General features: G+C 45.1%; 1 protein-coding gene across 1 annotated transcript; it reads left to right on the top strand.

The window, feature by feature from the left end:
• The first annotated feature begins 2,578 nt into the window (after window positions 1–2,578).
• LOC109766704 (dirigent protein 1) lies at window positions 2,579–3,315 on the top strand. The gene has a single exon (XM_020325485.4). The coding sequence runs from the start codon at window positions 2,644–2,646 to the stop codon at window positions 3,139–3,141; it is 498 nt and encodes a 165-aa protein (XP_020181074.1). The 5' UTR covers window positions 2,579–2,643; the 3' UTR covers window positions 3,142–3,315.
• The last annotated feature ends 22,450 nt before the right edge of the window (window positions 3,316–25,765 follow it).

The raw sequence follows: 25,765 nt of genomic DNA on the forward strand, positions 1-25,765 counted from the left end.
CAACCCCGTTTGACTGGGGTGAATAGGGAGGCGTCCTCTCATGAATAATGCCGTGTTCCGCACAAAAGGAATCAAACTCACTCGAGAAGTACTCTCCATCACGATCTGACCGGACTCGTTTAATTTTCTTTTCAAGTTGATTCTCAACTTCTGCCTTATAGATTTTAAAGTAGTGTAGAGCCTCATCTTTAGTATTTAACAGATACACATAGCAATATCTAGTGGAATCATCTATCAATGTCATGAAGTATTTCTTTCCACCTTTACTCAACACACCATTCATCTCACAAAGATCAGAATGTATGAGTTCTAATGGTGTCAAGTGTCTCTCCAACGCGGACTTGTGAGGCTTGCGAGGTTGCTTAGCTTGCACACATGAAAGACACTTAGAACCTTTGGCTAAAGTGAAACTCGGGATTAAATCCAACTTGTCTAGCCGTGTCATAACACCGAAACTAATGTGACAAAGACGTGAATGCCAAACTTCTGATTCATTAACATTCGAATGAATATGGTTCACGACTTTATTACAAAAATCTGCAAGGGAAAGGCGGAACATCCCTCCGCTCTCATAACCTTTTCCAACAAAGAGTCCATATTTCGTAACAACTAATTTATTAGACTCAAAAACCAACTTAAACCCTTCTCTACATAGAAGGGAGCCACTAACGAGGTTCTTCTTGATGGCGGGGACATGCTGCATTCTTCAGCTGCACGATCCTTCCCGAAGTAAACTTCAGATCGACCGTGCCAACACCATGAACAGAAGCACTCGCGCCATTCCCCATCAATACGGACCTGTGACCTGTGACCTGGTAAGAAGTGAACAATGAAATGTCAGCACACACATGAACACCTGCACCTGTGTCCACCTACCAATCGGTAGGCTGAAACACTGAAAAAACAGTAAATAAATTACCGTACCCAGATGCACCATTCTCATTGTTGCCCACAATCATGTTGACAGACTTGGAGTCCTGTCCTGACTTCTTGTACTTGTTTGGGCACTTGTTGGCCCAATGTTCAACCGAACCACAAGTAAAGCAGCCCTCGTCCTTCTTGTTCTTCTTGAAGGTCTTCTTACCCTTCTTCTTAAAGTCAGTATTGTGTTGGACACCGTTCTTTCCCTTGGGTCCTCTGGTTCACCATGTTGGCAACAGAAGTTCCTTCGACCCCTTTTCCGTGGGAGTCCTTTGCCCTTGAATTCTGCTCGACACTCAGATGGCCAATGACATCCTCTACAGAGAATTCACGCCTCTGATGTTTTAGAGTGGTGGCAAAGTTCCTCCAGGAATTAGGGAGCTTAGCGATTATGCAGCCCGCGACAAACTTGCCCGGTAACTCGCACTTAAGAAGCTCAAGCTCCTTAACAATGCATATTATCTCATGAGCCTGCTCCAATACAGAACGGTTTTCAACCATCTTGTAATCGTGGAACTGCTAATTGCGGAAAGATCTACGTATAACGCAAGCGCGTAGGTGTGAGCTCGGCTTGGCTCAATCCCGCAACCCGCGGCGCTTCGTGACGAGGCTTGGCGAGGCGGGCGGCGGAGGAGGAGTGCGCGAGGGCCTCTTCTCTTCTCAAGCTCCAATAGCATGTAGAAGAGAAACTCTTATAAGGAGGTCCAACTCCTCTTTCATTTCCGGGGTGGGACTAAACTTCCCACTACACCTAGTGTCATATAACCCACATGGGCCCTTAGAGATTTTTCAGAAATTGCTATAAGGGCCTAGAGTCCATCTCAAATTTCAGCACTTTTCACTGGTCTTGCTCTCTGTTTCGATCCAGAAAACAGCAGCAGAAATCAGAGATTTGGGGCCCCTAGCACGACACCTCACTGTCACTGCCGTGCCTTGTGCACATGCGTCTGTTCACTGGATCGTCCCGTGGTATAATAGCATGACAAGAAGACATGCAATCACCAAACAAATTACTGAACAGATTAGGAGCAACTGTACTCGCCATCAGTTACGTACGTACCCTGCATTTGGATGCCACGAACATCTTACAAGTTAGGGGCCGTTCGGAGGCCCTCCGCTCCGCGCCTTCTCTCCCGGAGCGGACGGAGCTGCGGTTAGAAATTTCAGAGCTGGCGAAACGGTGCTACCCAGCTCCGCGTATTTTGAGGAGCTGATGGATCCCCGAACGGGCCCTTACAATCACATCATATGTATACCCATTTTGTTGGAGATTATAACATGTAAATGATGTATGGCGGTTCGTAGATCTCGATCTAGTCCATCATGAGAGACAATACTGACAAGACAGCTCACCCAACTGCATTCTGATCTACGGCCAGCAATGCATGGGCACCGACGCATCAACCGCTCTTTCGTTCATGCAATGTAGACAAAGGTTCTCCGTTGTTTCTTGAGAGGCATCAACCAATTTTTTGTTCTACATTTAAGTGTAAATAATGGAATGCGACAATTAAAACCTGACGTGCACAGAAGCGCAATTGGATCGACAAATAATACACCTCATGTCCATTATCAAGGGCCAGCCAGGGGACCATGGACCCCCAAATCCCCAGTACCACAGACGCAATCCTACTGTTTTTGTATATAAACAACAAACCCGAACGTGCTGCATCAGCAGTGATACGGACTAGCAAGCGCTGTAGTCTTCCACTCATCCCGGCCATGGCTTGCTTCAAGCTCAACCCCACGTCCTTCGCGCTCGCCGCAGCCGTCGCCGTCATCCTGGCGGTGGCGGCGCCGCGGCCGGCGGCCGGGGCGTCGGCGCACCTGCACGTGTACATGCACGACGTGATGGGCGACAGCGCGATGATGGTGGTGCGCGGCCCGCGGGGCAACTTCGGCAACACGGTGGTGATGGACGACGTGCTGACGGAGGGCACGTCGGCGTCGTCGGCCGCCGTGGGGCGCGCGCAGGGGCAGTACATCGTCGCCTCCTCCAAGGGAGGGTTCGAGCTGATGGTGACCATGAACGTGGTGCTCACGTCGGGGACCTACGCGGGGAGCTCGGTGACCGTGATGGGGCGCGACGACACCGGCGTGGCGGTGCGCGAGCTGGCCGTTGTCGGCGGCACAGGGCAGTTCCGGATGGCGAAAGGCTACGTGCTGTGGAAAACCGTCCGCCCCGACCTGCTGGAGCTCGACATCTACGTCAACCCATGAGCCACTGCCCACTGCCCACTCGGCCGATTCAGCGTGCATGCGTCAGTGACCTGTGGCAGCATTACGTAAGTGTTGCGTGTGGTCGTTCAAAATAAAATGAGTGTTGCACCTTGTGTTACAAAGCGCTACGTGGATGTTTGTGATATTGTTTTTCGTGTTTCTTTTATCTTGTCATTCTTTTTGTTGGTCTTAGTGCAACGGATTATGAGCACATGTCATATGTGGATGCTGCTTGTTTGAATCAAATAAATATTTTGCAACTATACAATAATAATCAAACAAATAAATCATTGCTATTTTGAATTTTAATTCTCATATTATTACTCTAATTCATGTTTCATCCAATTAAATCTCATTTACTTCTATAAAGCATGGTGAGTACCCCGCCTCCTTGGGGCTTCGCCGCGCTAGAGTGCCATCCGCATTGTCCGTTTCAGCGCGCATCACGCCAATTTCTCCTAGGCACTCTTCGCATCATCCGATCTTCATGGCTGCCCCGCACCCTGCCGGTTTTCCTCGGGGATCCACAACTTAGTGACATGATTGTGGATCATATTTCTATTCCTTCGGGTGAGTCGTGGACGTGTCTGGGGCCACCTTTTGGGTTATCACCGCACCCACAGGCGCCATATTGCGCGTTGCGTCGCACGCGGTAGGTGAGCCTAATCCATGTTATCAAAGCCGTTCGCCCCTATGGGGCTGCGTCGCTTGAGTGAGCCATGCACGCGGGTGCGCCCTTCTCGGGGTGAGCGTCGTTCGCCCTGCCGAGCTGTTTCGTTCGCCCGACCTGGGTACGAGCGGGGTGCATCATCGTTTGTTTCCCACTGGGCAGTTTTGTTCGCACGAGCCGGCTCGGGGTCTGAGCAAAGGAACCAGTCGTCGAGGCTGCCGTGAGGGGATGGACGGGGACGCTGCTCGGCTTTTGTGAGTCGGGGTGCTTCATGGGTGTTTCGATCTTTTATTAAGGCCGTTGCGTTTTTCTATAAGTTCGTTGTTTTATGCCGCACGTCGGACGCCATGCACACTGACATCCCTCTCACTTCGCTTTGCAGCTCCTACTTCGGAGGGTCATTTGCCCCGCTGACGACGCTCGACCACGTCTCCGGTCCCTCCCTTACACGGATGTATAGCCTGCCCTGTTCTCCGGCCTCAAGAAGCGTGTTGTTGTCGTCGGCCTGCATACAGTTTCTGTTTCGGGCCGGTAGCCCCTTCGCTCCATTGTTCATGCTCGTGTTCCTCCTTTTGTTTTTTGTTGTCATTTTTTATTGTCAAGGAGTATATCCGCTCGGCCATATGGCACTTCTGCCGCTCGTGTTGGGGAACGTAGTAATTTCAAAATTTTCCTACGCACACGCAACATCACGGTGATGCATAGCAACGAGAGGGGAGAGTGTTGTCTACGTACCCTCGTAGACCGTAAGCGGAAGCGTTATGACAACGCGGTTGATGTAGTCATACGTCTTCATGATCGACCGATCTTAGCACCGAAAGTACGGCACCTCCGCGATCTGCACACGTTCGGCTCGGTGACGTCCCATGAACTCATGATCCAGCAGAGTGTCGAGGGAGAGCTTCGTCAGCACGACAGCGTGATGACGGTGATGATGAAGCTACCGGCGCAGGGCTTCGCCTAAGCACTACGACGATATGACCGAGGTGGATTATGATGGAGGGGGGCACCGCACACGGCTAAGAGATCAATGATCAACTTGTGTGTCTATGGGGTGCCCCCTGGCCACACATATAAAGGATGGAGGGAGGAGGAGGCCGGCCCTCATAGGGCGCGCCCAAAGTGTGGAGTCCTACTAGGACTCCCTAGTCCTAGTAGGATCCCACCTCCCACATGGAATAGGAAAAAGGGAAGGGATAAGGAGAAGGAAGGAAGGGGGCGCCCCCTTTCCCTAGTCCAATTCGGACCAGTCCATGGGGAAAGGGCGCGGCCACCCTTGAGGCCTCTCTCTCCTTTCCCGTATGGCCCATTAAGGCCCAATATGAATTCCCGTAACTCTCCGGTACTCCGAAAAATACCCGAATCACTCGAAACTATTCCGATGTCCGAATATAGCCTTCCAATATATCGATCTTTACGTCTCGACCATTTCGAGACTCCTCGTCATGTCCCCGATATCATCCGGGACTCCGAACAAACTTCGGTCATCAAATCACATAACTCATAATACAAATCGTACAGAACGTTAAGCGTGCGGACCCTACGGGTTCGAGAACTATGTAGACATGACCGAGACTCATCTCCGGTCAATAACCATTAGCGGAACCTGGATGCTCATATTGGTTCCTACATATTCTACGAAGATCTTTATCGGTCAAACTGCATAACAACATACATTGTTCCCTTTGTCATCGGTATGTTACTTGCCCGACATTCGATCGTCGGTATCTCAATACCTAGTTCAATCTCGTTACTGGCAAGTCTCTTTACTCGTTCCGTAATGCATCATCCCACAACTAACTCATTAGTCACAATGCTTGCAAGGCTTATAGTGATGTGCATTACCGAGAGGGCCCAGAGATACCTCTCCGATACACGGAGTGACAAATCCTAATCTCGATCTATGTCAACTCAACAAACACCATCGGAGACACCTGTAGAGCATCTTTATAATCACCCAGTTACATTGTGACGTTTTATAGCACACAAGGTGTTCCTCCGGTATTCGGGAGTTGCATAATCTCATAGTCCGAGGAACATGTATACGTCATGAAGAAAGCAGTAGCAATGAATCTGTAACGATCATAATGCTAAGCTAACGAATGGGTCTTGTCCATCACATCATTCTCCTAATGATGTGATCCCATTCATCAAATGACAACACATGTGTATGGTTAGGAAACATAACCATCTTTGATAAACGAGCTAGTCTAGTAGAGGCATACTAGGGAAACTTTGTTTTGTCTATGTATTCACACATGTACTAAGTTTCCGGTTAATACAATTCTAGCATGAATAATAAACATTTATCATGAAATAAAGAAATAAATAATAATTTTATTATTGCCTCTAGGGCATATTTCCTTCAGTCTCCCACTTGCACTAGAGTCAATAATCTAGTTCACATCGCCATGTGATTTAACACCAATAGTTCACATCACCATGTGATTAACACTCATAGTTCACATCGCCATGTGACCAACACTCAAAGGGTTTACTAGAGTCAGTAATCTTTGTTCACATCGCCATGTAATTGATACGTCTCCAACGTATTTATAATTTTTAATTGTTCCATGCTATTATATTATCTGTTTTGGATGTTCAATGGGATTTATTATACACTTTTATATTATTTTTGGGACTAACCTATTAACCGGAGGCCCAGCCCAAATTGCTTTTTTTGCCTATTTCAGTGTTTCGAAGGAAAGGAATATCAAATGGAGTCCAAACGGAATGAAACCTTTGGGAACGTGATTTTCGGAACAAACATGATCCAGAGGACTTGGAGTGGACGTCAAGCAATCAACGAGGAGGCCACGAGGCAGGGAGGCGCGCCTGCCCCCATGGGCGCGCCCCCCACCCTCGTGGGCCCCTCGTAGCTCTCCTGACCGACTTCTTTCGCCTATATATACTCATATACCCTGGAAACAACAGAAGAGGAGCCGAAACCCTATTTCCACCGTCGCAACCTTCTGTACCCGTGAGATCCCATCTTGGGGCCTTTTCCGGCGCTCCGGCGGAGGGCGCATTGATCACGGAGGGCTTCTACATCAACACCATAGCCTCTCCGATGATGTGTGAGTAGTTTACCTCAGACCTTCGGGTCCATAGTTATTAGCTAGATGGCTTCTTCTCTCTCTTTGGATCTCAATACAAAGTTCTCCTCGATTCTCTTAGAGATCTATTTGATGTAATCTTCTTTTGCGGTGTGTTTGTCGAGATCAGATGAATTGTGGGTTTATGATCAAGATTATCTATGAACAATATTTGAATCTCCTCTGAATTCTTTTATGTATGATTGGTTATCTTTGCAAGTCTCTTTGAATTATTAGTTTGGTTTGGCCTACTAGATTGATCTTTCTTGCAATGGGAGAAGTGCTTAGCTTTGGGTTCAATCTTGCGGTGCTCGATCCAAGTGACAGTAGGGGAAACGACACGTATTGTATTGTTGCCATCGAGGATAAAAAGATGGGGTTTATATCATATTGCTTGAGTTTATCCCTCTACATCATGTCATCTTGCTTAAAGCGTTACTCTGTTCTCATGAACTTAATACTCTAGATGCATGCTGGATAGCGGTCGATGTGTGGAGTAATAGTAGTAGATGCAGGCAGGAGTCGGTCTACTTGTCGCGGACGTGATGCCTATATACATGATCATACCTAGATATTGTCATAACTATGCTCAATTCTATCAATTGCTCGACAGTAATTTGTTCACCCACCATAATACTTATGCTATCTTAGAGAAGCCACTAGTGAAACCTATGGCCCTCGGGTCTATTTTCCATCATATTAATCTCCCAACAACTAGCAATTTCTGGCGCCGTTTATTTTGCTTTCTTTACTTTTAGTCTTTATCATAAAAATACCAAAAATATTATCTTATCATCTCTATCAGATCTCACTTTTGCAAGTGGCCGTGAAGGGATTGACAACCCCTTTATCGCGTTGGTTGCAAGGTTCTTATTTGTTTGTGTAGGTACGAGGGACTTGCGTGTGGCCTCCTACTGGATTGATACCTTGGTTCTCAAAAAACTGAGGGAAATACTTACGCTACTTTGCTGCATCACCCTTTCCTCTGCAAGGGAAAACCAAGCTGTGCTCAAGAGGTAGCAAGAAGAATTTCTGGCGCCGTTGCCGAGGAGTCTACGCACAAGTCAAGACATACCAAGTACCCATCACAAACTCTTATCCCTCACATTACAATATTTGCCATTTGCCTCTCGTTTTCCTCTCCCCCACTTCACCCTTGCCGTTTTATTCGCCCTCTTTTCCCTTCGCCTCTTTATGCTTGCCTCTTATTTATTGTTGCCCTTATGGCCTTGCCTAGATTTGGTGATCTTCACCTTAAAAGGTTGGAAGAGATTGAAAGCAACGTCGTAAGTTTTATGACTTTACAATTTGAGCACAATAATTTCTTTAGAAACGAGCTTAAGGAACAAAAAGGCTTTATGAGTACATGATAAAGGAGCTTGATGATATGTCTAAGGAATTCTATGGTTTGAAATCTTAGATTGCTCATTTTGAAAAATTAATTGCTGAAATTTTGGATAAGCAGGACACCTTAGTTAATAACATGGCCGCTAAACCGGAATTTTTTATGAGAATAAAGATGAAGATCTAAAAATTATTGATGTGTCCCCTATTAAATCTTTGTTTTGCAATATGAATCTTGATAATGATGGGACTGGAGATGAGTCAACTTTAGTTAAAAGGCGTCCCAATAATTCGGAGTTTTTAGATCTTGATGCGAAAATTGGTAAAAGTGGGATTGAAGAGGTCAAAACTTTAGATAGCATTGAACCCACTATTTTGGATTTCAAGGAATTTAACTATGATAATTGCTCTTTAATAGATTGTATTTCCTTGTTGCAATCCGTGCTAAATTCTCCTCATGCTTATAGTCAAAATAAAGCCTTTACTAAACATATCGTTGATGCTTTGATGCAATCTTATGAAGAAAAATTTGAGTTGGAAGTTTCTATTCCTAGAAAACTTTATGATGAGTGGGAACCTACAATTAAAATTAAAATTAAAGATCATGAATGCTATGCTTTGTGTGATTTGGGTGCTAGTGTTTCCACGATTCCAAAAACTTTGTGTGATTTGCTAGGTTTCCATGAATTTGATGATTGCTCTTTAAACTTGCACCTTGCGGATTCCACTATCAAGAAACCTATGGGAAGAATTAATGATGTTCTTATTATTGCAAATAGGAATTATGTGCCCGTAGATTTTATTGTTCTTGATATAGATTTCAATCCTTCATGTCCTATTATTCTTGGTAGACCTTTCCTTAGAACGATTGGTGCAATTATTGATATGAAGGAAGGGAATATTAGATTCCAATTTCCGTTAAGGAAAGGCAAGGAACACTTCCCTAGAAAGAAGATTAAATTACCTTATGAATCTATTATGAGAGCCACTTATGGGTTGCCTACCAAAGATGGCAATACCTAGATCTATTATTGCTTTTATGCCTAGCTAGGGGCGTTAAACGATAGCGCTTGTTGGGAGGCAACCCAATTTTATTTTTGTTTCTTTCTTTTTGGTTCTGTTTAGTAATAAATAATTCATCTAGCCTCTGGTTAGATGTGGTTTTGTGTTTTAAGATCTTCTTGGATGATAGTTATTTGATCTTGCTGAAAATTCCAGAAACTTTCTGTTCACGAAAACAATTGTGTAAAATCACCAGAACGTGATAAAATACTGATTCCAATTGCAGTAGATCAATAAACAAATTATCTCCTATTTTGGTAGATTTTTCTGAGTTCCAGAAGTTTGCGTTAGATACAGATTAATACAGACTATTCTATTTTTGACAAATTCTGTTTTTTTGTGTGTTGTTTGCTTATTTTGATGAATCTATGGCTAGTAAAAGAGCTTATGAACCATAGAGAAGTTGGAATACAGTAGGTTTAACACCAATATAAATAAAGAAGAGTTCAATATAGTACCTTATAGTAGTGGTTTGTTTTATTTCGCTAACGGAGCTTATGAGATTTTCTGTTGAGTTTTGTGTTGTGAAGTTTTCAAGTTTTGGGTAAAGATTTGATGGATTATGGAACAAAGAGTGGCAAGAGCCTAAGATTGGGGATGCCCAAGGCACCCCAAGGTAAAATTCAAGGACAACCAAAAGCCTAAGCTTGGGGATGCCCCGGAAGGCATCCCCTCTTTCGTCTTCGTCTATTGGTAACTTTATTTGGGGCTATATTTTTATTCACCACATGACATGTGTTTTGCTTGGAGCGTCTTGTATGATTTGAGTCTTTGCATTTTAGTTTACCACAATCATCCTTGTTGTACACACCCTTTTGGAGAGACACACATGATTCGGAATTTATTAAAACACTCTATGTGCTTCACTTATATCTTTTGAGCTATATAGTTTTTGCTCTAGTGCTTCACTTATATCTTTTAGAGCACGGCGGTGTCTTAATTTTGTAGAAATTATTGATCTCTCATGCTTCACTTATATTATTTTGAGAGTCTTCTAGAACAACATGGTATTTTCTATGGTTATAAAAATTGGTCCTAGTATGATGGGTATAATAAAAACAATCATAGAAAGTGCATTAAACACTATGATCAATTTGATGCTTGATAATTGTTTTGAGATATAAAGGTGGTAATGTTAGAGTCATGCTAGTTGGGTAATTATGAAATTGAGAAATACTTGTGTTAAGGTTGGCAAGTCCCGTAGCATGCACGTATGGTAAAAGTTGTGTGACAAATTTGACGCATAAGGTGTTCTTTTATTGCTTTCCTTATGAGTGGCGGTCGGGGATGAGCGATGGTCTTTTCCTACCAATCTATCCCTCTAGGGGCATGCGTAGTAGTACTTTGCTTCGAGTGCTAATAAACTTTTGCAATAAGTATATGAGTTCTTTATGACCAATGTGTGTCCATGGATTATACGCACTCTCACCCTTCCACAATTTTCTAGCCTCTACGGTACCGTGCATTGCCCTTTCTCACCTTGAGAGTTGGTGCTAACTTCGCCGGTGCATCCAAACCCCATGATATGATACGCTCTATCACACATAAACCTCCTTATATCTTCCTCAAAACAGGCACCATACCTACCTATCATGGCATTTCCATAGCCATTCCGAGATATATTGCCATGCAACTTTCCACCGTTTCATTTATCATGACACACTTCATCATTGTCATTTTGCTTTGCATGATCATGTAGTTGACATTGTATTTGTGGCAAAGCCACCATTCATAATTTTTCATACATGTCACTCTTGATTCATTGCATATCCCGGTACACCGCCGGAGGCATTCACATAGAGTCATATTTTGTTCTAAGTATTGAGTTGTAATTCTTGAGTTGTAAGTAATAAAAGTGTGATGATCATCATTATTAGAGCATTGTCCCATGTGAGGAAAGGATGATGGAGACTATGATTCCCCCACAAGTCGGGATGAAATTCCTGACTAAATAAATAAATAAAAAAGAGGCCAAAGAAAAAAAGAAAAAGGCCCAAGAAAAAGAAAAAAAGAGAAAAAATGAGAGAAAAAGAGAGAAGGGACAATGTTACTATCCTTTTTCCACACTTGTGCTTCAAAGTAGCACCGTGATCTTCATGATAGAGAGTCTCCTATGTTGTCACTTTCATATACTAGTGGGAATTTTTCATTATAGAACTTGGCTTGTATATTCCAATGATGGGCTTCCTCAAAATGTCCTAAGTCTTCGTGAGCAAGCAAGTTGGATGCACACCCACTTAGTTTCTTTTGTTGAGCTTTCATATATTTATAGCTCTAGTGCATCCGTTGCATGGCAATGCCTACTCCTCACATTGACATCAATTGATGGGCATCTCCATAGCCTATTGATTAACCGCGTCAATGTGAGACTTTCTACCTTTTTGTCTTCTCACATAACCCCCATCATTATACTTTATTCCACCCATAGTGCTATATCCATGGCTTGCGCTCATGTATTGCGTAAGGGTTGAAAAGGCTGAAGCGCGTTAAAAACTATGAACCAATTGCTCGGCTTGTCATCGGGGTTATGCATGATGAGAACGTTTTATGTGACGAAATTGAAGCATGGCCTAACTATATGATTTTGTAGGGATAAGCTTTCTTTGGCTATGTTATTTTGATAAGACATGATTACTTGTTAGTATGCTTGAAGTATTACTATTTTTATGTCAATATGAACTTTTATTTTGAATCATTTGGATCTGAATATTCATGCCACAATTAAGAGAATTACATTGAAAATTATACTAAGTAGCATTCCACATCAAAAATTCTGTTTTTATCATTTACCTACTCGAGGACGAGTAGGAATTAAGCTTGGGGATGCTTGATACGTCTCCAACGTATCTATAATTTTTGATTGTTCCATGCTATTATATTATCTGTTTTGGATGTTCAATGGGCTTTATTATACACTTTTATATTATTTTTGGGACTAACCTATTAACCGGAGGCCCAGCCCAATTGATGTTTTTTTTGCCTATTTCAGTGTTTCGAAGGAAAGAAATATCAAACGGAGTCCAAACGGAATAAAACCTTCGGGAACGTGATTTTCGGAACAAACGTGATCCAGAGGACTTGGAGTGGACGTCAAGCAATCAACGAGGAGGACACGAGGCAGGGCGGCGCGCCTGCCCCCCTGGGCGCGCCCTCACCCTAGTGGGCCCCTCGTAGCTCTCCTGACCAACTTCTTTTGCCTATATATACTCATATACCCTGGAAACAATAGAAGAGGATCCGAAACCCTATTTCCACCGCCGCAACCTTCTGTACCCGTGAGATCCCATCTTGGGGCCTTTTCCGGTGCTCCGCCGGAGGGGGCATTGATCACGGAGGGCTTCTACATCAACACCATAGCCTCTCCGATGATGTGTGAGTAGTTTACCTCAGACCTTCGGGTCCATAGTGATTAGCTAGATGGCTTCTTCTCTCTCTTTGGATCTCAATACAAAGTTCTCCTTGATTCTCTTGGAGATCTATTTGATGTAATCTTTTTTTGCGGTGTGTTTGTCGAGATCCGATGAATTGTGGGTTTATGATCAAGATTATCTATGAACAATATTTGAATCTCCTCTGAATTCTTTTATGTATGATTGGTTATCTTTGCAAGTCTCTTCGAATTATCAGTTTGGTTTGGCCTACTAGATTGATCTTTCTTGCAATGGGAGAAGTGCTTAGCTTTGGGTTCAATCTTGCGGTGCTCGATCCCAGTGACAGTAGGGGAAACGACACGTATTGTATTGTTGCCCTCGAGGATAAGAAGATGGGGTTTATATCATATTGCTTGAGTTTATCCCTCTACATCATGTCATCTTGCTTAAAGCGTTACTCTGTTCTCATGAACTTAATACTCTAGATGCATGCTCGATAGCGGTCGATGTGTGGAGTAATAGTAGTAGATGCAGGCAGGAGTCGGTCTACTTGTCGCGGACGTGATGCCTATATACATGATCATACCTAGATATTGTCATAACTATGCTCAATTCTATCAATTGCTTGACAGTAATTTGTTCACCCACCATAATACTTATGCTATCTTAGAGAAGCCACTAGTGAAACCTATGGCCCCGGGTCTATTTTCCATCATATTAATCTCCCAACAACTAGCAATTTCTGGCGCCGTTTATTTTGCTTTCTTTACTTTTAGTCTTTATCATAAAAATACCAAAAATATTATCTTATCATCTCTATCATATCTCACTTTTGCAAGTGGCCGTGAAGGGATTGACAACCCCTTTATCGCGTTGGTTGCAAGGTTCTTATTTGTTTGCGTAGGTACGAGGGACTTGCGTGTTGACTCCTACTAGATTGATACCTTGGTTCTCAAAAAACTGAGGGAAATACTTACGCTACTTTGCTGCATCACTCTTTCCTCTTCAAGGGAAAACCAACGTTGTGCTCAAGAGGTAGCAGTGATAAACACCCAAAGAGTACTAAGGTGTGATTATGTTTTGCTTGTGAGAGAAGTTTAGTCAACGGGTCTGCCATATTCAGATCCGAATGTATTTTGCAAATTTCTATGTCAACAATGCTCTGCACGGAGCTACTCTAGCTAATTGCTCCCACTTTCAATGTGTATCCAGATTGAGACTTAGAGTCATCTGGATCAGTGTCAAAACTTGCATCGACGTAACCCTTACGATGAACCTTTTGTCACCTCCGTAATCGAGAAACATATCCTTATTCCACTAAGGATAATTTTGACCGCTGTCCAGTGATCTACTTCTAGATCACTATTGTACTGCCTTGCCAAACTCAGTCTAGGGTATATAATAGATCTGGTACACAGCATGGCATACTTTGTAGAACCTACGGCGAGGCATAGGGATCGACTTTCATTCTCTTTCTATCGTCTGCCATGGTAGGGCTTTGAGTCTTACTCAATTTCACACCTTGCAACACAGGCAAGAAATCTTTCTTTGACTATTCCATTTTGAACTACTTCAAAATCTTGTCAAGGTATGTACTCATTGAAAAACTTATCAAGCATTTTGATCTATCTCTATAGATCTTGATGCTCAATATGTAAGCAGCTTTACCGAGGTCTTTCTTTGAAAAACTCCATTCAAACACTCCTTTATGCTTTCCAGAAAATCCTACATCATTTCCGATCAACAATATGTCTTTCACATATACTTATCAGAAAACTGTAGTGCTCCCACTCACTTTCTTATAAATACAGGCTTCACCGCAAGTCTGTATAAATCTATATGCTTTGATCAACTCATCAAAGCATATATTCCAACTCCGAGATGCTTTGCACAAGTCCATGGATGGATCGCTGGAGCTTGCACATTTTGTTAGCACCTTTAGGATCGACAAAACCTTCTGGTTGCATCATATACAACTCTTCTTTAAGAAATCCATTAAGGAATGTAGTTTTGCCACCCATTTGCCAGATTTCATAAAATGTGGCAATTTGCTAACATGATTCGGACAGACTTGAGCATCGCTACGAGTGAGAAAATCTCATCGTAGTCAACACCTTGAACTTTTTCAAAAACATTTTTCGACAAGTCTAGCTTTGTAGATAGTAACACTACTATCAGCGTCCGTCTTCCTCTTGAAGATCCATTTATTTTCTATGGCTTGTCGGTCATCGGGAAAGTCAACCAAAGTCCACACTTTGTTCTCATACATGGATCCCATCTCAGATTTCATGGCCTCAAGCCATTTCAGGGAATCTGGGCTCTAATCGTCGCTTCCTCATAGTTCGTAGGTTCGTCATGGTCAAGTAACATGAACTCCAGAATAGGATTACCGTACCACTCTGGTGCAGAACGTACTCTGGTTGACCTACGAGGTTCGGTAGTAACTTGATCTGAAGTTTCATGATCAGTATCATTAACTTCCTCACTAATTGGTGTAGAAATCACTCGAACTGATTTCTGTGATGAACTACTTTCCAATTCGGGACCAGGTACAATTACCTCATCAAGTTCTACTTTCCTCCCATTCACTTCTTTCGAGAGAAACTTCTTCTCTAGAAAGGATCCATTCTTAGGAACGAATATCTTGCCTTTGGATCTGTGATAGAAGGTGTACCCAACAGTTTCCTTTGGGTATCCTATGAAGACGCATTTCTCCGATTTGGGTTCGAGCTTATCAGGTTGAAACTATTTCACATAAGCATCGCAACCCCAAACTTTAAGAAACGACAACTTAGGTTTCTTGCCAAACCACAATTCATATGGTGTCGTCTCAACGGATTTAGATGATGCCCTATTTAACGTGAATGCAGCTGTCTGTAATGCATAATCCCAAAACGATAGTGGTAAATCGGTAACAGACATCATAGATCGCACCTTATCTAATAAAGTACAGTTATGATGTTCGGACACACCATTATGCTGTGGTGTTCCAGGTGGCGTGAGTTTGCGAAACTATTCCACATTGTTTCAAATGAAGACCAAACTTGTAACTCAAATATTCGTCTCCGCGATCAGATCGTAGAAACTTTATTTTCTTGTTATGATGATTTTCCACTTCACTCTGAAAATCTTTGAACTTTTCAAATGTTTCAGACTTATGTTTCATCAAGTAAATATACCCATATCTGCTCAAATCATCTGTGAAGGTCAGAAAATAACAATACCCGCCACGAGCCTCAACACTCATCGGACCGCATACATCAGTATGTATTATTTCCAACAAGTCTGTTGCTTGCTCCATTGTTCCAGAGAACGGAGTCTTAGTCATCTTGCCCATCACGCATGGTTCGCAAGCATCAAGTGATTCATAATCAAGTGATTCCAAAAGCCCATCAGCATGGAGTTTCTTCATGCGCTTTACACCAATATGACCTAAACGGCAGTGCCACAAATATGTTGCACTATCATTATTAACCTTGTATCTTTTGGCATCACTATTATGAATATGTGTATTATTACGATCGAGATTCAGTAAACCATTTACATTGGATGTATGACCATAGAAGGTTTTATTCATGTAAACAGAACAACAATTATTCTCTGACTTAAATGAATAACCGTATCGCAATAAACATGATCAAATCATATTCATGCTCAACGCAAACACCAAATAACATTTATTTAGGTCCAACACCAATCCCGAAGGTATAGGGAGTGTGCGATGATGATCTTATCAACCTTGGAATCACTTCCAACACACATCGTCACTTCGCCCTCAACTAGTTTCTGTTCATTTTGCAACTCCCGTTTCGAGTTACTACTCTTTAGTAGCTGAACCAGTATCAAATACCGAGGGGTTGCTATAAACACTAGTAAAGTACACATCAATAACATGTATATCAAATATACCTTTATTCACTTTGCCATCCTTCTTATCCGCCAAGTATCTAGGGCAGTTCCACTTCCAGTGACCATTTCCTTTGTAGTAGAAGCACTTAGCTTTAGGCTTGGGTCTAGCTTTGGGCTTCATCACGGGAGTGGCAACTTGCTTGCCATTCTTCTTGAAGTTCCCTTTCTTTCCCTTGCACTTTTACTTGAAACTAGTGGTCTTTTCAACCATCAACACTATGTTTTTCTTGATGTCTACCTTCGCCGATTTCAGCATCGCGAAGAGCTCGGGGAATCGTTTTCGTCATCCCTTGCATATTATAGTTCATCACGAAGTTCCAGTAACTTGGTGATAGTGACTAGAGAACTTTGTCAATCACTATCTTATCTGGAAGATTAACTCCCACTTGATTTAAGCGATTGTAGTACTTAGACTTTCTGATCACATGCTTACTGGTTGAGCTATTCTCCTCCATCTTGTAGGCAAAGTACTTGTCAGAGGTCTCATACCTCTCGACTCGGGCATGAGTCTGAAATACCAATTTCAGCTCTTGGAACATCTCATATGCTCCATGACATTTCAAAACATTTTTGAAGTCCCGGTTCTAAGCCGTAAAGCATGGTGCACTAAACTATTAAGTAGTCATCATACCGAGCTTTGTCATACGTTCATAACGTGTGCATCTGCTCCTGCAATAGGTCTGTCACCTAGCGGTGCATCAAGGACATAATTCTTTTGTGCAGCAATGAGGATAATCCTCAGATCACGGACCTAGTCGCATCATTGCTACTAACATTTTTCAACATAGTTTTTCTCTAGGAACATATCAAAAATAAAGGGGGAGCTACATCGCGAGCTATTAATCTACAACACAGACATGCAAAAACTATCAGGTACTAAGTTCATGATAAATTAAAGTTCAATTAATCATATTACTTAAGAACTCCCACTTAGATAGACATCCCTCTAGTCATCTAAGTGATCACGTGATCCATATCAACTAAACCATGTCCGATCATCACGTGAGATGGAGTAGTCTTCAATGGTGAACATCACTATGTTGATCATATCTACTATATGATTCACGCTCGACATTTCGGTCTCAGTGTTCCGAGGCCATATCTGCATATGCTAGGCTCGTCAAGTTTATCCCGAGTATTCTGCGTGTGCAAAACAGGCTTGCACCCGTTGTATGTGAACGTAGAGCTTATCACACCCGATCATCACGTGGTGTCTTAGCACGAAGAACTGTCGCAACGGTGCATACTCAGGGAGAACACTTATAACTTGAAATATTAGTAAGGGATCATCTTATAAAGCTACCGCCGAACTAAGCATGCAATCAAAATATGTGACATGATATGGCCATCATCATCTTGTGCCTTTGATCTCCATCTCCAAAGTACTGTCATGACCTCCATCGTTACCGGCATGACACCATGATCTCCATCATCTTGATCTCTATCAGCGTGTCGTCACATGGTCGTCTCGCCAACTATTGCTTTTTGCAACTATTGCTATCGCATAGCGATAAAGTAAAGCAATTACATGGCGCTTGCATCTTATGCAATAAAGAGACAATCATAAGGCTCCAGCCAGTTGCTGATAATTATGTTACAAAACATGATCATATCATACAATAAAATTTAGCATCATGTCTTGACCATATCACATCACAACATGCCCTGCAAAAACAAGTTAGACGTCCTCTACTTTGTTGTTGCAAGTTTTACGTGGCTGCTACGGGCTGAGCAAGAACCGTTCTTACCTACGCATCAAAACCACAACGATTTTTCGTCAAGTATGTGTTGTTTTAACCTTCAACAAGGACCGGTCGTAGCCACACTTGATTCAACTAAAGTTGGAGAAACAGACACCCAATAGCCACCTGTATGCGAAGCACGTCGGTAGAACCAGTCTCGCGTAAGCGTACGCGTAATGTCGGTCTGAGCCGCTTCATCCAACAATACCGCCGAATCAAAGTATGACATGCTGGTAAGCAGTATGACTATTATTGCCCACAACTCTTTGTGTTCTACTCGTGCATATAACATCTACGCATAAACCTGGCTCGGATGCCACTGTTGGGGAACGTAGTAATTTCAAAATTTTCCTACGCACACGCAAGATCATGGTGATGCATAGCAACGAGAGGGGAGAGTGTTGTCCACGTACCCTCGTAGACCGTAAGCGGAAGTGTTATGACAACGCGGTTGATGTAGTCGTACGTCTTAACGATCGACCGATCTTAGCACCGAAAGTACAGCACCTCCGCGATCTGCACACATTCGGCTCGGTGACGTCCCACGAACTCATGATCCAGCAGAGTGTCGAGGGAGAGCTCCGTCAGCACGACAGCGTGATGACAGTGATGATGAAGCTACCGGCGCAGGGCTTCACCTATGCACTACAACGATATGACCGAGCTGGATTATGGTGAAGGGGGGCACCGCACACGGCTAAGAGATCAATGATCAACTTGTGTGTCTATGGGGTGCCCCCTGGCCACGTATATAAAGGATGGAGGGAGGAGGAGGCCGGCCCTCATAGGGTGCGCCCAAAGTGTGGAGTCCTACTAGGACTCCGTAGTCCTAGTAGGATTCCACCTCCCACATAGAATAGGAAAAAGGGAAGGGACAAGGAGAAGGAAGGAAGGGGGCGCCCCCTTTCCCTAGTCTAATTCGGACCAGTCCATGGAGAAGGGGCGCAGCCACCCTTGAGGCCTTTCTCTCCTTTCCTATATGGCCCATTAAGGCCCAATACGAATTCCCGTAACTCTCCGGTACTCCAAAAATACCTGAATAATTTGAAACCTTTCCGATGTCCGAATATAGCCTTCCAATATATCGATCTTTACGTCTCGACCATTTCAAGACTCCTCGTCATGTCCCCGATCTCATCCGGGACTCCGAACTACCTTCGGTACATCAAAAAACATAAACTCATAATATAACCGTCATCGAACTTTAAGCGTGCGGACCCTACGGGTTCGAGAACTATGTAGACATGACCGAGACACGTCTCCGGTCAATAACCAATAGCGGAACCTGGATTCTCATATTGGTTCCTACATATTCTACGAAGATCTTTATCGGTCAACCTGCATAACAACATACGTTGTTCCCTTTGTCATCGGTATGTTACTTGCCCGAGATTCGATCGTCGGTATCTCAATACCTAGTTCAATCTCGTTACCGGCAAGTCTCTTTACTCGTTCCGTAATACACGGAGTGACAAATCCTAATCTTGATCTATGCCAACTCAACAAACACCATTGGAGACACCTGTAGAGCATCTTTATAATCACCCAGTTACGTTGTGATGTTTGATAGCACACAAGGTGTTCCTACGGTATTCGGGAGTTGCATAATCTCATAGTCTGACGAACATGTATAAGTCATGAAGAAAGCAGTAGCAATGAAACTGTAATGATCATAATGGTAAGCTAACGAATTGGTCTTGTCCATCACATCATTCTCCTAATGATGTGATCCCGTTCATCAAATTACAACACATGTCTATGGTTAGGAAACATAACTATCTTTGATAAACGAGCTAGTCAAGTAGAGGCATACTAGGGACACTTTGTTTTGTCTATGTATTCACACATGTACTAAGTTTCCAGTTAATACAATTCTAGCATGAATAATAAACATTTATCATGAAATAAAGAAATAAATAATAATTTTATTATTGCCTCTAGGGCATATTTCCTTCAGCTCGACCCACTCGGAATACTCCCACACACTCTCCAAGAACTCTCTCTCGTCGCGTTCCTCTTCGTTTTTGCTGGGGAAGGGCCGGGAGGAGGCCACACTGGGCGCGGCATGGTCTCTGGAGGTGACTATGGCAGCAATGCTTTAGGCCATGTCTCGTTTGCTGACGCCGTCAGAATCTGATGGGGGTTTATATAGGTGCGAAGCATAATGGTGACGGGTTTTGGACGTTCAAGCAGCTCATCGATTGAAAACAGGTGAGCCGTGTCGGCTTGTCCTCGACGATGGCTATTATTCATTCGCATCCTACACTTAGTGTGGGTTGCGGTAAAGGATGGTCAAAGTTGGTGCATGTCGGTTCATAAAGGTGTGATGTACTTTGTTCTATGTACACACTCCGACACAATAATATTTTATCTCCTTGGAGAGCCTAAACCTAGGTAAATTATGTGTCCTTGTTATCATCGGCCCAAGACACCTAGCTTAGAACACCATATCGAGGGATCTGCCATATTTAGGTCTGAATGTCGTGGCTGATGCAGGTCCTGCTAGGTTATCGTCGCGGTTCAATGAGAATTTGAATCGATGCTCAGATGGGCTCCAACGCAATCTATCCACCAGGGGCGGATGTCCGTCTTCGGTGGCATCACCCTTGTCACCAATCCGACTGGCCACCTCGGCCAAGTCGAATCATTCGCTCTAGGCCAGATCGTAAGATGCAGCAACATGTCATGTTGTGTTTCAATATGTATGCAATTATGGAGTAAAAAGGAGGAAAACCAAAAAAATTGGGCACCAATTCTACACCATGTGTTAAAGCAACAACAACCGTGGTGCCCAAAAACCTTCTCTCTCTGATTATAGGGCATCAAAATGTACATCTATTGGAGTTGCTCTTATGAACTGTTGCTTAAGAGTCTGCCTCTCCCCCTCCCTACACCCTAATACTCGTTGTCGGTGTCAAAACCGGCGGATCTCGGGTAGGGGGTCCCGAACTGTGCGTCTAAGGTCGATGGTAATAGGGGACGAGGGACACAATGTTTACCCAGGTTCGGGCCCTCTCTATGGAGGTAATACCCTACTTCCTGCTTGATTGATCTTGATGAATATGAGTTGATCTACCACGAGATCGCAATGGCTAAAACCCTAGAAGTCTAGCCTGTATGACTATAATTGTATATGCCGATCCGGACTAAGCCCTCCGGTTTATATAGACACCGGAGGGGACTAGGGTTGTACAAATTCGGTTACAAAGAAAGGAATATTCATATTTGGTCGCCAAGCTTGCCTTCCACGCCAAGGAGAGTCCCATCCGGACACGGGTAGAGTCTCCGGTATTTGTATCTTCACAACCCAACAGTCCGGCCCATGTCCAACAGGCCGGACGCCCGAGGACCCCTTAGTCCAGGACTCCCTCAGTATCCCCTGAACCAGGCTTCAATGACGAGGTGTCCGATGCGTAGATTGTCTTCGGCATTGCAAGGCGGGTTCCCTTTTCCGAACACTCCAAGATAGTCTTCGGACGCAACGAACGTGTCCGGACCTGCAACACAAGTACCACACGCACAGCCGTAGAGAGTATAATATTTCACGAGTCCCATCTGCTGACAACTTTTTGCAAGATGACATCACGTCTGCCCGGTCATTATTTTGAACCGTTTTTGTCTGCCATTCCGCGTTTTGAGATGCGGTTTCCATTGGCACGTGTTGTCAAAGCAGAGATCATGTCCCCTTGTCGTGGGATTCTCATCGCTGAGCTTCGGGAGGCTGGGTATCTGGCAAAAGAGATCGCCCACCGGCTTCCGGCCAAGGGGCAAGTCATCCCTACACCGAAGCCCAACGAGAGGGTGGTGTTCCTCCCTCATTTCGTCTGCGGGTTAGGGTTTCCACTCCATCCTTTCATCCGCGGACTGATGTTCTATTACGGGCTAGATTTCCATGATCTAGCCCCGAACTCCTTCCTCAACATCTCGGCATTCATTGTCGTGTGTGAGGCTTTCCTCCGCATCCAGCCCCACTTCGGCCTGTGGCTCAAGATCTTCAACATGAAGCTGAAGGTGGTGGACGGCCAACACGCAGAGTGCGGAGGAGCCATGGTGAGCAAGATGCCCAACGTCATATGGCCCAAAGGCACATTTGTGGAGACTGTCAAGGAGTGGCAGAAGCTGTGGTTCTATATCACAGAACCCCGCGACGCCACCTGGGCCGCAGCTTCCAAATTCAAGTCCGGAGCTCCAATGCGGCTGACCTCCTGGATGGAGAAGGGCCCAAATTAGTTTTTTATCGGATGAGCTGATGGCGCTGCAAACGCGCATCCAAAGCATGGTGGACAAAAACATCAAGCTCGTCGACGTGATCCAGGTGATGCTAGTTCGCCAGATCCTCCCCTGCCAAAGCCGAACCTCCCCTTTATGGGAATTCGATCCGGAGAAGCACCAAACCTTGGTGAGGCTCTTCGGGACCACTCACGAAGATGCCTGGAAGTTGCTCTTTAAGGGCGTTGAGAAGCCGCCGGCCATAGACTCGGACCGTGGGCACGATCTTGCCCATCCCGCCAATGCGGTAAGTCCTTCACGTCTCAGGGCGTACCCTCTACTTGCTTGCTCAAGGAGGGTAACTAAACTTTACTAATTTATCCTTTCAGGTATGGACAGAGAAAGCGGAGCGTATTCGGTGTCCGACTCCGTTGCCCGAGGAACCAGTCATCCCGCTCTTGGCGAAGATGCTGGTCCCGATGCCCTACCAGCCGCCGGAGAAGAAGTCCAAGGGGGGTCGGGGTGGCCTCCGCCGCAAGGGTGCTTCGGACGTGATGTCCGAAGACAAGACTCACTCCTCTGCCGCCGAAGACGACGACGACAAGGAGGAGGAAAGCAACTCCCCCCCCCCCCAGAGGGGGGAAGGAAGAAGAGGGCGGCCTCCACAAATTTGGAGGCGGAGGCGCCCAAGAGGGGGAAGGCCCCTCTCGCGGATAACTCCACATGGGATGTCGACAGCAGCCCAGAGCGCCCCCCCGAAGCAAGCCCCTGCCCCATCGTAAGTACTAAAAATCCGTATACGTCCATGTGTCCGGCCTTCCTGCTTCATGGTATTAATATATTATGCTATTACAGTCTGGCCCACGACAGCTCCCAGCGATCCTCATTAGGAGGTTCGCTAGATTCAAAGGCGATGGCCAGCGAGTCACCGTCGGCCGCTCACTCTCCCACGGCCAAGGGTGGTGACGAGGTGGTGTCCCGAAGGACCTTCCCAGGCCAGGGAGAGGTTCAGGAGGCCGTTAGGGTGGCGCCAGAGGATGACTCCTCGGCCGCCGGGCACATGGGGGAGGAAGCCCCCAAGGAGACTGGCGATGGGGGCCATATCCAATTCGGCCCCCAGCCGAATACCATTCCAGAGACCTACACGGCTCCGGAGTCAAGCGAGCAGCCTTCCCCGAAAGGAGGAGGTGTGCCTGTTCCGCCGGTGACCTCTGTCCAACCAGAGGCACCGGATAATCTGCTGGAAGCGCTACGAGGCGCTTCCATTGTGGATGAACACCGTATCCTTATGGGTACGGTGATTGAGAAAGTTCAATCCATCAAGAGCGGACTGACCGAAGCCTGCAGCAGCCTGCTGACAGGTTTTGAGGTAAGCGACGCAGGAGAGAAAATCCCAATATAGACAGTAGGGGCATTGTCCGGTGTTCGGAAAGAAAAGACGGACAGAGGATCAATTAATTTTCACAGGAAACTAACTAAATGTGTCTTATATGCATAAGCAGGCGTCGTTGCTGGCCGCGACATCACACACTGCCGAAGTCTCCGGACTGAAGCAGAGAATGAAGCGGGCCGAGGAGGAGCTCGGCCAGGCGAGGAAGCAACTAGAAGACCAGCAAGGTATGTAATAACTCGCCATATATTCAGAAAGAATAAATGCTGTGTATTGACCGTAGTGTCATGATATGTGTAGGAGCGACGACCGAGGTCAAGGCCCTTAAAAAGGCCCTGGCCGAAGCCGAGGAGAAGGCTGCCAAGAGCAAGCCGCCCGCAAAAAGTTCAAGGCCAGGCTCAACGAGGTCTAGCAAGAGCTCCAGGACGCTGTGAAAAAATGCGAGGCCTTGGAGTGCGATGTTTCGGCTCGAGAGACCGAACTCGCCAAGGCTCGCTAAAGCGCGGAAGAGGCTCGGGTTGAAGCCCAGGGCACCCTCCAGGAGATCCAGGAGGCCAAGAAGATCACGGCGGGTAAGGCATTTAGTATGCAAAGCAAGTATGTGAAGAAGAAGTATTTCTTACTAACCCGGATTCGGAATTCTCCGGGGGCGTTTGTGGATCTGCCACGCAGTGTGTCCGATGCTGCGGAGTTCTTCCGAGCTGAAGAAGGGAGCTCAACGGAGAAGCTGTTCTGGTCGCAATATCTTGCGCCAGAACATCCGGCGCCCTTCAGCAATCAGCTAAAACAGCTGGTCGAGCTGCACAGGGTGGCCGAACTGGCCATGAAGGATTTGATAATTCGGTTGTGGCCTGCCGAAGCTATACCCAGCAGCTACTTCGGCCTCGTGAAGCAGTTGGTGAATGCCTGTCCTCAGCTGGACGTCGTCAAGCGGTCGGTCTGCATCGAGGGCGCGCGTCTGGCCTTCGCCCATGTCAAGGTGTGGTGGGCGAAGATGGACGCCGTCAAGCTAGAGACCGAGGGGCCGCATGAGGGCAAGGAGCACCGCACGCCCGAGCAATATTTTGGACACGTCCTGGAGGGGTCTCGCATCGTGGCGACGCAATGTGCGAAAGACATTATCTTTGAATGAGTACATTCATGTTGTCTCTGCCTTGTATGATAAAACAAAGTTGTTATGTAATATATTGTTTGTTTTAAAAAAATTTACCTCATGTGCGGCTGTATTTTGTGAAATCTGAGAGTTGGCTAGTCGTCGGCTGCTGCCCCCACGTAGATAGTACGGCGGTGTTCGGGATGTAATCTAAACACTCTTGATCCAATTGTTGGTCCTTGAAGGAGGTGTTTAGCGCAACGAACCAGGCAATCAGACTATGCGGCTTGAACACCCTCACTTAGCCATAGGAGTTTGACAATAAAAATATAGGTGCAGCCCCTCGTATCCGAACTAGGATGATGTAAACACCTAATCGGGCAAGTACCGATCCCTCGCGTAATGCGGAAAAAATCTCCAACGATTTGAGACCTCCGAAGAGCTGACCGGCTCTCGCCGCATCATGGCAGTCAGTTTTCGGCTTTCTCTACTGAGGTGCTCCATCGGGTAAAACAGGGCACAATCGCAGTAGTTCTCCCTTTACTACCTTAGCTGATATAGCAGAACGTAAGGTAGCAAGCACAGGAGCCGGGCAACCCAACTATTGACCAAAGACATGATTTGGAGCCAATGCATATAATGCTAAATTCGGGGTGCCGAACTGTACTGTAAAAAAGTGTTCGGACTTTGTTGCCATAGTGCGGGGCGCTATGAAGCCCCTCGCAAATTGAAACGTACC

This window comes from Aegilops tauschii, chromosome 5 (genome assembly GCF_002575655.3).
Source record: "Aegilops tauschii subsp. strangulata cultivar AL8/78 chromosome 5, Aet v6.0, whole genome shotgun sequence".
Classification (NCBI taxonomy): Eukaryota; Viridiplantae; Streptophyta; class Magnoliopsida; order Poales; family Poaceae; genus Aegilops; species Aegilops tauschii.

What these genes read in the sequence shown, in the direction of transcription:
- LOC109766704 (XM_020325485.4), top strand. Translation starts at nt 2,644, where the DNA reads ATGGCTTGCTTCAAGCTCAACCCCACGTCCTTCGCGCTCGCCGCAGCC.